This window comes from Castor canadensis, chromosome 4, assembly GCF_047511655.1.
Source record: "Castor canadensis chromosome 4, mCasCan1.hap1v2, whole genome shotgun sequence".
Lineage (NCBI taxonomy): Eukaryota > Metazoa > Chordata > Mammalia > Rodentia > Castoridae > Castor > Castor canadensis.
In genome coordinates, this window is record NC_133389.1 from 174,074,528 (window position 1) to 174,086,698 (window position 12,171).

At 39.3% G+C, this 12,171-nt stretch overlaps 2 protein-coding genes across 7 annotated transcripts in view; one reads left to right on the forward strand and one right to left on the reverse strand.

Annotated features, from left to right (window-relative positions):
- Window positions 1-12,171, reverse strand: part of Col4a4 (collagen type IV alpha 4 chain) — a 246,505-nt gene that overhangs the window by 167,623 nt on the left and 66,711 nt on the right. The gene's annotated exons all lie outside the window — the stretch shown is intronic.
- Window positions 1-12,171, forward strand: part of Col4a3 (collagen type IV alpha 3 chain) — a 131,825-nt gene that overhangs the window by 57,105 nt on the left and 62,549 nt on the right. For all 6 annotated transcript variants that reach the window (XM_074071868.1, XM_074071870.1, XM_074071871.1 and 3 more), the window contains exons 2-3: window positions 7,906-7,962; window positions 9,723-9,812. In XM_074071868.1, the coding sequence (XP_073927969.1) occupies window positions 7,906-7,962; window positions 9,723-9,812 (147 nt within the window). The remainder of the gene's footprint in view (window positions 1-7,905; window positions 7,963-9,722; window positions 9,813-12,171) is intronic.

Genomic DNA, 12,171 nt, shown 5'->3' on the forward strand with positions numbered 1-12,171 from the left:
TGATTCTGGTTTCAAAAGGAGAGGACACATATATAGGCATTTAATCAGGTAATCCTCGATTAACTCACACACATAGATGAGCCCATGTTTCCTGCTTATTGTTCAGAATGATATTGCTACATGAGTCATGTCTATATTTTCAGATGATGTGACATGGGTTTCCCTGGAATCTAAAAGAGGTGTCTGTGTAGGAAAGTGACTGGTTTACACTGACCGTCAGTGTCTTGATATTCTTTTCTTCATGCTTATAGATTCACTGATAAAATACAGTGAATCTATAAGCAAGATTTCCAAACAAACACACAGAAAGACATGAACATACAAAGGGGACAATTTGGTGGTTGTGGAGGGGAGCTGTAGGGGGGAAGAGGGACAAGAGAGGATAATAGGGATAATATGGTCAAAGTACATTGTACACAAGTATGAAAATATCATACTGTTTGTAAAAGCAAGGTTTCCAAAAATTCCTAGCAACTCTCCCAGAACCCAAAACTGAAAAAAAATGTAAAACTTTTAAAACACTTTAATATTTGTTCCTGATTAGTCTTATGTTTAGCCACATAACCACTTGTAGAAGCAGTATATGGTAACTGGCCATCCTCCATAGGGACAAGATCTAAGTGTGAATTCACCAGCAGATTTGCGCCCATCAGAAGGAAGGAGCACACTCTGAGCCAGTCCACAGAACCCTCAACTACCTGGTTCAATTGTCAGTTAACAAGCAAAATCCTGACTGTCTAGTGATAAAGGGACAGATGTTTTTGTATATAAACTACGTACATATTTTTTTGGTAATGTTGGTATTGGAATTTAAACTCAGAACCTCACACTTGCTAGGCAGCCTCTCTACCACTTAAGCCATGCCCCCAGCACAGCTTTGGGTTTTTATTATTGCTATTGTTTTGTTTTTCATAAAACAATATTTTCAAAGATATTTTCAGAAAGATCTATTCCTACAAATAGACAAACAAGATTTGCAACCTAAGGGACACCCAGGCACCCCAACATGTGTTTCTATTTGAAATCTTGGAGTTTGGATTTTCTAATATTTGGGCATTTATGACCATTTTGCATTAAAAGGCACTGGTTCCTGAAAAATGTGTCAGTTACAAGGCAGATTTTTAAAAAATTAACCCATTGGCATGCATGACACTGTATAAGATTAACTTGCTTTCACCTCTAAGAGAAAACTGTGCAGCAATAGGTGACAAATAGTGTCCAATAAGAACAGTTGGAGGAAGTGAGAGGAGAAGACTGTGGCTGGTTTAGTGCTTCCCAGTCTTACCTGTGCTGGCCAATGGAGACTCTCATCAGGCTGAGAGAAATGAGAAAAATAAGAACAACATAGAGGTAGGTTCCTCCCTCCCTCCCTCCTTTCCTTCCTTCCTCCCTCCCTTCCTGCCTTTTTAAATGAAGTAAAAGCTAACTGTGTTGGGCATTGCAGTGTACAACTGTAATTGCTATATTCAGGAGACTGAGGCAGAAGGATCTCAAGTTTAAGGCCAGTTTGGGCTACATAGAGAGACCTTATTCTGTGAGCATTTATTTGTTTCTTTGATGGTATTTCAATTGTCCTTTCTTATGGAGTGTGAGCATAGTAGCTAATAGGTTTGCTGTTGATTGATGGATGGGAGAGTGGGTTGGTCACTTTGTTGGGTAGTTGATTAGTGTTTGTAAGTGGTCATTGCCCTTACATAGAAAAATATAAAATAGACAGTCCTATGTTGGTCTTCATTTAAGTTTGTTTTCATTTCACTGCTCTGGGAAGTTTAAGATATGAGAAACTTTTGACTTATGTGATGTACTAGGTTCTTCCAATCTCCTACATATGTCCCTCCATCTTTGGACCAAAGTACAGTGGAGGAAGGGGAGGGAAGAAGACTGTGGCTTCAGTCTGCCAAATGGAAGTTCAAAGCTAATGCTTCTTTGAATTTCTATCTTAATTTTATAATGCAACCTTTATACTGCTCCAGAAAGAAAATCTAGTCAAGATCATTTGCCCCAGGTTTCAGCAAGCTTTTTCTACAAAGGGCCAGATAATGGTTTTGCAAGTTAAGAGTCAAAATCAAAGATACTATGTATTATGCCTATATAAGAGAGAAAACAAATATCCACAAAATTTCATTGATGAAATAAAAAATTATACTTATAGACAATGAAATTTGAAGTGTATGTACTTTTTGCATTGCAACATTTTTAAATGTTTTTCAATCATGTAAAATATAAAAGCTATTCATAGTTTGCAGCCACATAGAGATGGGCAGAGAACCAGATATAATCAGGGTATGGCTGTACTTTGCCATTCTCTGAATTATACAGCTGGTTCTATGAACTGCCAAGTTATGTTCATCACTAAGACTTTTACAGCACATTGTCAGGGGCACAGTGACAGGCTGAGGAGGTGACATACATTTTCTCCTTCCTGCATTGTCTGGGTGGCCCACAGAACCTGTCAATAAGAAATATAGCATAGTAAGCCAGAGTGGTGGTCCATACCCATAATCTCAGCTGCTAGGGAGGTGGCGGTAGGAGGATCACTGTCCCAGGCTGTCTTGAGCAAAAGCCGAAAAACAAAATAAAGCAAAAAGGACTGGTAGTGTGAAAGTGGTAGAGCATTCAAGCAGGAGGCCCTGAATTCAAACTCCAGTACCAGTCTCCCCTTCCCAGAAAGAAATACAGCATAGTGGTAGAACATGGCTGTGGGTCAAATTGTCTGGGTTTAGATTCCCCAGCTCTGTTCCTTACCACCTCTAGCCTCTCAGTATCCCAGTTTCCCATCTATCAGATGGGGAAAGATATAAATGAATTAGTAGACAAGGATGAACTCTGAACACAGTGCTATACATAGTCAGTGCTAAAAAAAAATGACCTACATCATTATGCCTGGGTTCATCTACCAGCATCCTGGATAAGTGATCCTGAAGTCTGTTTATCACACATGAATTATGAAGTCTTCTCAGTTCTTCAGATTTAAAACTTTTTAAGGAAAAAGAAAAAAAAAGAGGCCAGGGCTAATGGTTGTAAGTATACATACCACTCCCTGCCTTGCATAAGACAAGTGAAACTTTCTTACCACATTGTTTATTCCCAAATGTACCAGAGAACTCTGATTGCCACTCTGTCAGGGCCAGGAATCTGTATCCTTGCTGTTATCCAGAAAAACCAAAACTGGGTGGCTGGTTTAGATGTCTAGACTAGTGATGTCTCTCTGGACAGGAGTTGAAAGATGGGAAGTGACAGCTGCAGAGAAATGTCTGTGATATCCGAGTGTGAGGACAGAGCTTCTGGGCAGGGCAGGGGAGATTGTCAGAAGGCAGTTCATGCCTGCCTTTCTCCTTTGCTGAAGGGCAGGCTGCCAAAACTCACGTCACTACTCAAGGCAGACATGGGGTGGAGGCAGCCCTGCAAAGAACAGTTAGTGGGGCCTGTCTGGCATGGTTTGGCCCGTACTTGGTCAGCTCTTCTTTTCACACACAAAAACTTTCCCCTTGGGCGATTGGCTGGGCAGAGAGACTGGCAGGGTCAATAATCACAATGCAAAATCAACAGGCCTGCTCAATAGGGTGTGAAGCAACTGTGAAGGTGCCAACTTCCCCACCCACTGGAGTGGGGCTGATGGAGGGGGAGGAGGGAGATTGGAGAAAGGGCAAGAAGTACCCCTTTGTTTCGTGAGCATGCGCAAAATGGGGCAAATCATTTCTGAGAGTAGAGAGGAAACAGCCAAGATTATATAGAAGTTATTTTTCTGGACAATTAAATGTACAATAAAAATGTATAAAGGCTCTACACCTGTGCTAAACCAGTGGACTCCATTTTTCAGATATGGAATTGCCTCGTGTCACACAGGGAATTTGGCAGTGCTGGGATTTAGACCCAGAAACTCTGCCTCAGAAGCCAGTGCCATTTGCCCCTCAGCCACACTGCTCTGAAGCAGAGGATGATGTTCAAAAGACACATGGGTGCTACACGGGGACAGTGAGAGTTGATGTAAAGAGTGCAAAGCAGACTGATCTGCACCCTGGATGTCCTGGCTACCTCCACACCACATATTTGATTCAGCATATGTTATTTATAATCAGCATGTAACATTCGAATTGCTAACCAGCATTGATTACTCTAAAATTATGATTAACAAATTCTAGTTAATTCACTTGTAATGTAACAGAAATAAATGTCAGTTTCTTGCCCTTACTTTTAGAGTCAGGTGAGTTCTTTGGCAATGGACAAACTTCGGGAGGAAATGTCTGGGAGGAACATGGCTAGCTCAGACTGAACAAAGAATGGACCAGACAGTCACATGTGTATCATTTGCCAAAAGATCTTGTACCAAACAGGGAGAGGGGATGACCCAAATGTCTGAGGTCCTAAGAGAGCATCATACTCAGTAGCAAACTTTGACAGAGTCTCAACTCCTGACAAAACACTGCAAGACAGATCTTAATATCTTCCTTTACAAAGGAGGCAACTTGAAAGGATGAAGTCATTTGCCCAAAGCTCTAGTTAGTAGCTGGCAAAGCTGGGAGTGAATCTTGGGTAGATGAATATGTGCAGAGTTAATTCATGTGTAAATGGCCTATGATCTCTGGGCTTCTAAACCCTTTTAGATTCTCTATAATTCTCTAAGTGAGGTCATAAAGAAATGAAGACAACTGTTAAAAGAATGGTTTTCATAACGTGAACTATTTAATATTCAAAAGTGTTCAGACACCGATCATATAAAGGTAGGACACTTCCTGACTTTGAGCAGGAGAAAAGTCAAAATGTCATTATTAATAGCTTTCTTCTCATGACAAATTAGCTCTTACTTCATTAAGGTGTAGTATAAGAAAAGTAAGAGGTACTTTATTGTGGGAAAAGAAAAAAATCATAAAAAGTACCGCTTAAGAAATATCCATCAATTATGCTTCCTTTATAACAATGGCATTTAGCCATACTGGTTTTTAAGTGATTTAACATTTGAAAAGGAATTAATGGGTTACATTAAAGTAATCATGGTGTTTCAAAAATGGGTCAAAAAAAGTGGCTCAGAACCAAAGTGAATGAAACTATGGCACTATATCTTTTAGTCAAATAATCTATTTGAATTACTGAATTACTGAAATTTTATATTTTATTTAATGAAAAACAGCATAATGAAGAGCATTTACTATTTTGAGTCTTAAGTTACTGTCACCATCCAAAATCATCTGAGTGCCTTATCTCCCGAGGTCCCGTGCGTGCAAGGCTCTCCATATGCCATGGGCAGGGCTCCTTTCTAGACTAGCAGCTGAACAGCTGCCAGAGCTGCCCTGACTATAATTTTGAGTTCATTCAATCAGGTGGAGGATCTACATGTCAGCAAAATTGTCACATACTCTGAAGTCCTAGTCAGTCTGATTGTGCAGATGCATAGGCAGGCCACGCCTTGCCAATTTAACTGAGAATTAAAGCTAGAGCAATTCTGCTAACCCAGGCATAGACAGACAGCTGTGGACCTGACTGTACAGCCTCATCCACAGGGCAGGCCACGTGCATAAGACCTAGGGGCAGACGTGTGAATAGAGAACAGTGTACCCTCTCGCAATGACTCTCCATTTAACCGACTGCTGGCTGGACCAGAATTCTCCATGCCATTTCTTCAATAGGGAATCAAGACCTCAGGCTCTTCCTTAGCCCCTCCACACCTGTACCACAAATGGGTTTTATGATTGCCAAGAGTAAGTTGTCCATCTTGTAATTTCTGCAAGTGGCACTTATTATAACAAAATAATTTAATTACATAAGAAATAACAACTTGATCGAATATGAATGTATAAGTGCAAACCAGGTTGGAAGATTGGCTAAAATAAAATTGAAGGACTAGGGGTGTAGCTCAGTGGTGGGGTTAAATCCTCAGCACTGAAAACAAAGATGATTTTTGTTTTGGGTTTTCTTATTTTTTTTTTTGAGAGAAACTGCTATTCAAGTAGGTGTGGCTGAGAGAGCACTTGAATAGTTAGAGAACAATATGGATATATATCTAGAAGGACTCTATACTCAGATCATTTCACAAGCACCTTTAAACAATTGGTCTATTTCAAAGAAACCCAACTATGTTTCTTTGCTAAATCTAGCAAGAATAATGTGCAAGAATTCTACACAGACCCTGTCTCATAAGACTGAAGATTTGGTGCACATTTACATATCTTAAGTTTAAACAAAATGTCTACTTTTCAGGTAATATTTGCTTGTTTTTGATTCTTCACTTTAACCAACTTCTCAACTGTACAACCAACTAGTATTAAGTAATCAAATAGAGCTTCTACATTAAAGTTAAAACAAACCAAAACCAACCCAAATCTCAATATGCTGTCCCCCAAAAGTTCAAGACCCAAACTGAGGAACAAAAGGAAAAACAGGAACTATAGTTTTGATGAAGAATGGAGGAGCTCAGTCCCTGCACATGGGAAGAGGAAACCACAGCCCAGGCAGGAGGGAGCTCGGAGGAACAAGGAGCACACATTTGATGTCTGTCAACCTGTATGAGTCTTTAGGCTGCTTGGAACTGTGACAGCCATGTAGTGAGCTCAGACCTCATGTAAAGATTACAGGTTGAAAGCACTGACTGAGAAAACCTCTGGTACCAAAGCAAAGATTTGCTAAACATAAAATAGCTTTTCATTTTCTATAATCATTAAGACCTTGGAGATCTTATTTAGTAATCTGAAACTGTATCAATGGTGATTTCTTGGTTTGGGGAATGAATCAGTAATTGGATAAGATAAGAATATACTCTTGTTTTGAAGCAATGTATGCGGGCAAGTGTCAAGTTGCTTTCAATCTACCTTTGAGTGACTTGGCAAAAAAAAAAATGTGTGTATGTTTGCTGCGGGGAGGGAGGAACGGAGAGAAGGAAAGAGAGGGAGGGAGAGAGGGAGGGAAGGAGAGAGAGACAAAGAGAGAAAGAAACGGAGTGGGTAAGACATTATGTCAACAGTTGGTGAACCTAACTACTAGCTAGCCAGCATATCTACTAGACTTGTCCTATGTCTACTATCAGTAATATTTTTTCACTAGGGAAGCAAATAAATAAATAAAATTTTAGTAACCTAAAGAAAATATAAGGAAAAGGGTTAATATATAACCACAGAGTATATCATGTGTATCAAAACACATACCAAATCCACTATTTATAAGAATTTTTCCCTTTGTTCCTGGGCTAGCAGATAATTTTAAAACTTGAACCTCATAAGAGTTGATGTGTTCATAAGTAATGAGGGCTAAGATTATAAATGTGGCCAAGTAACTACTTAGACAAGAGTTCCCATCCTCACTACTGAATTTTTGTTTATTTTTAGGTGAGAAAAATTTAATATTAGCATTGGTAAATCAGTTTGTTTTATTTAAAGACACAACATAGGTATCGAGAGTCTTTTCTCGGCTCGAACATTATTTCAAGAAAAGCAAAGCTTGGAATCACCTATACTGACATTACATATGAAATATCTGCATTTACATTTTGTTGCACACCTAAGGTACATATACACATATACATTACACCCTATGCACACAAATATATAAGAACATTATGTTGAACCTAAGAATCTGCCAGTATCAGACCGTTTTTTTACCTACAACAGTGGCAGTTTCATATGGTTCAACTATGTATTATTCTGAAAAAAAGGATTCTACTTTGTCTTTTCCATAGATAAACTGCTTAAAATTCGTAAGTACAATCAAAATGCTGTACACTCACTGACACTTCTGCTGTACACAGCATCCTCTCCCTTCCTGTCCTGTTTCTACTGATGCCCTCCCAATGCTATGTAACTCCTGATGAGAAGTGTCCAGTACTCAAAGAGCAGAGAGGTATGTTTGCTGTTGTCCTATCAGTTGGGATCCATTAAGCTGTTCTAAAACAAACCCTCTCTTTTTCCCTCTTCCCAGGGCTGTGTCTGTAAAGACAAAGGCCAGTGCTTCTGCGATGGGGCTAAAGGAGAAAAGGTAAAAAAAAAAAAACCCAAACTTAACACTGCTTCTTTTCACTGCAAATGTCATCAAGTAAATCAAACTCTTCACCCAGCAGTAGCATAAAGATTGTCAGTATGTTCTCCAAATTCAATGCCAATGTAATTGTATATAAACATTAACCTAAAAAAAAAGTGCCTTCTAGGAAGTTTGTTACCTTGTATAAATAGTGGCAGTTAGATTTTAACTCTTCCAGTCTGTAAAGAGCAAGTAGGAAGTTAGCAGAAAAAGAAAGTTTATAAGGCCCTGTAATGTACACTATTTACAATGCTGCTAAACATAAGAAGAAGAGAAAAGAAAACAAGTTAATGCATTCACTTTGAAATAAACACTGAAACCAGCAGATGCCACAGCATTGGTACAATATCGCCCCCTGGTGGACAACTCCTGCAGCAGCACACTAGTTGAGGCCACAGTTCAGCAGAGAGTAGAAGTAGCTCCATTGCAGACTTCAAGAAAAAAGGGAATGGCATGAAATCTCATTAACTCGCTCCATTAACTTGCAATTTGTGGTAATTAAGAGATGGGCAGAGCTAAAGTTGTTTCTTTGTTGACACAACCCTTTCTTCAGAGACACTAATTAATTGTTTAACAATATTGAAGGTTATAAATATTTTAAGAAAACATTTTAAGCTCTTTAAATAAAAACAACTTACATGTTATAGGTTAACTATAATTATTATTATATACCTAAACTATTTTATAACTTACTGTAGTTTGATTTATGTTTTTTTTCCTGAAGCTACAGAAGTAGTGTATTCACACTCGCCTTAGAAAGTGCCCTCTATGTGATTCACCCTGCACTGCAGCATTTATTGAGTCTCAATTATCTGCAAGATAATTCAGGATGTGTGAAAGTAAAAGAGTAGGAACTAGGGTCAATTTCTTTATTTCTGTTCTCATTGTGCATACACACACACATACACACACACACACAAGTGTGAAATATCAAACTTGATTTGTTTCTCATTTAGCAATTGTGTAACATAAGTGATAAAAACAACCAGTGGCCTTTGCTACTATCCTAGCATCCATATCCACAGGAAGATTCTTTGTTACTAGGACTGTGGCAACAGTTCCTAAACTAGGTTCCTAACAGGGCCTAAAGAACTTTGACTCACTTCTACCAGAGACTTTCCAACAAATACCATCTCACTCCTTCTAAAAAGTTACTTAGCTCATACTTTCAAATATGGTACCCTTGATGCTGCTCTGCATCTCCCACACAAACAGCAGACTGGATTACTAATTCCCGTGTAATCAAGAAAGCTCTAAAACTAAAGCCTGCATGGTATTCTTGTTACACTATGTAATAATTATGCACACTCTCAAAACACATTCTTGTGCCATATCCTCACGCTCTCCATAGCTCAACAAACACACACCCCTAACCTCAGTTTTTTCACTGGGTTTTCCCCTCAATTTTAGATCCCTTTTCCCTTCATTTCTGCCCTGCATAGTTCTAACATTTAAGAAAAGTAAAGTCTACATGATAAAAGGCAGCACTCTCAGGTCTATAAACAATTGCAAGCAGATGGTAGCTTTTCAGTGACCCACACCCTCATTGCTTCATGCTAATTATTATTTGCTTAATCTCCTCCCGCCGCCCCCCCCGCAAAAAAAAAAACATGTAAAATGTCATCATGAAGTTCTAAGAGAAGGCAACGGTTATAGGTGTGTTTGTTGTTGTATAGTTGCTGTTCTGTGTATTTCTTGTCTTGTTTTTGTTTTAACAGGGGGAGAAAGGCTTTCCTGGACTTCCTGGTTTTCCTGGCCAGAAAGGATTCCCAGGTCCTGAAGGCTTGCCAGGACCACAGGGACCCAAGGTATGTCATCCTGTAAGCTTGGAGAATTCCATGTCTTAACAAACTGGTGGATCCATGACAAATTTTTGGTCTCAAATCTTAGCTGAGCCCTCAGAACTGCATTCTATTCCAAGAAAATTGCAAGCGATCATTACCTTCAACTCTCTGACTTAACTTCCTCCCCTCCCCCACTTTTACTTTCTACCCCTGAACCTGGACAACTTCTCCCACATGAGGATGAACTCTTTTTTGCCTCCCACTCATGACCTATCCATCCACCTGCACCCTGATCACCAGGATTCCTGCTAGAACCTTATTCTGAAGGTGTCCTCCCTACCCCTACATTCCAACTTCCATTTTGATTTGGTTTTTCTCTTTCAGTTCTTAGACATGCACATATTTTACCCTACAAATATAGAACTTCCTCTAGATTTTCCAGGTCCTGTACCCAAAGGATTACAGTCCTCGCCCTGTCTTCTTTGTCAAGTTTTTTGAAGAATAGTTAAATGTGCTGTCTGTCCTTCCTCTGCTATTCATTCCTTAGTCACTGATAACTTGCCTTCTGTTCATCCCTCCTGAAAACAACCCTACAAACATCACCAATGACATTCAAATGGCCACTGGCAATGGGTATTGTAAAGTGTCTTTATTGGCCTTGAACCCCTCTGCTTTGTTTCAAATTTTGTGGATCGCTCTTTTCCACTTGAAACGACTCTGCCATTGTTGGCTGGAAGACTTCTTTGCCTGCCTCTCTTCTTGCCCTCCCCACTCATCCCTTCCTTCATGAGTGGCTCTTTTTTTCTGGTCCCTTAAGAATTTGACTCCTAAGGTTCTTCCCAAAACCTGCTACCCTTCACACTCATCACATACTCTTATCCCAAAGCCTGCGATACACAAGGGCTTTGTTTAATAAACACTCTGGAGGATTTACTATATAATTGCACAATCACTGGATTTGCTGACTTTTCTTTCCTCCTGGGGACCTTGGTTAGCATAAGCCTCAGCTCTCACACATGTACATGGACTCTCTCCTGACTACTGGCCTCCAGCAAGCTGTGCACTAACTAATAAGTTATGAAAGATAATTAGAATTGATCTATACAGAGTCTCTTAAAATTTCATACTCTATTAGAATGTGCATTGGAACAGGGTATAGAATATTTAAATGATAATCAAAACCAACATACTGTGTTTTTATTCCATGCCAGGCACTTGGACATTTATTCCTCTCTGTGTTTTATTCACTCCTCTCACTGACCCTGAAACTCCTGAATGGTGACTCGAAATGTAGCTCCCATTACTATCTCCACTTTCCGGATGAAAAAATTGACAGAGTACCTAAGTTATTTGTTTTGGGTATTAGGTGGCAAGGTCAGAATTTAGGCTTGGTTTTATACTGTGTGGGATTTTTTTCTAACCTGAATAATCCTTCAATTCTCTGGACACCAACAGGGTATGCTACAATTCAATTATAATGTCAGATACCTGGAATTAAAGCAGCTCCTACAGGCTAAGTACTTAGTCCTACAAGACTGCCCCTAAGCACACTTCAAAAGTGGTGCCCCCAGATTCCCCACACTTCTTTCCAATTTGGCTATAAATTAGGGGTTACCATGACCCCACTCAGGTTCGATAATTAGCTATGACAGATCATAGAACTCAAACACTAATGTCTACCAGTTTGTTACAAAGGATGTGTGTCAGGAACTGGAGTCAAAGGCCAAATCTAGAACAAATCATGATCCTTATACCCCCATCACTCAGGAATTAAGGAGGGTTTTAGGAACTTTGTGCCAAGAACTGAAGGCAAAGTCCAAATACATACTTCTTATGCCACATCTATGATGCTAGAATCAAACTCATGAAGCCAAAGAAACTAAATCTAAATCTACAGTTTACAGAAAAATGCAAAGGCAGATGTTTTCCAGAAATTCTACCATTTCTATGTCTATCATATCGTATACGCATTCTCTTTCTCCATTTCTCCTTCTGGTGCTAATTTTGAAAAAGTCATTCAGTTCTGGGCTGAGTCAGAACATTCGGGTGACTTCTTCTAGAGCTTGGATTCCTTCCATTTCACAGGTAGAATGAGTCAACCCTGGACTTAGACTGGCCTAGGATTCCTTCCTTCTTATTTTCTTCTCTATACACTACTCTTCTAGTTTGCCTTTAGCATTTCTTTAGAAAAGCCAGCAACCAATTTAAATTATGGTGCTTCATAGGGATTACATGATGTGCAAATATTCTACAATGTTAATCCAGAAAATCTGTCATAGTGTTATAGCATAACTTGGAGGTATGGATACATTAAAAAGAGAACTTGAATAAAGGCAAACAACTAAAGAGCATTAAAAACTGGTCAAAAAGATTTTCCAGCTTT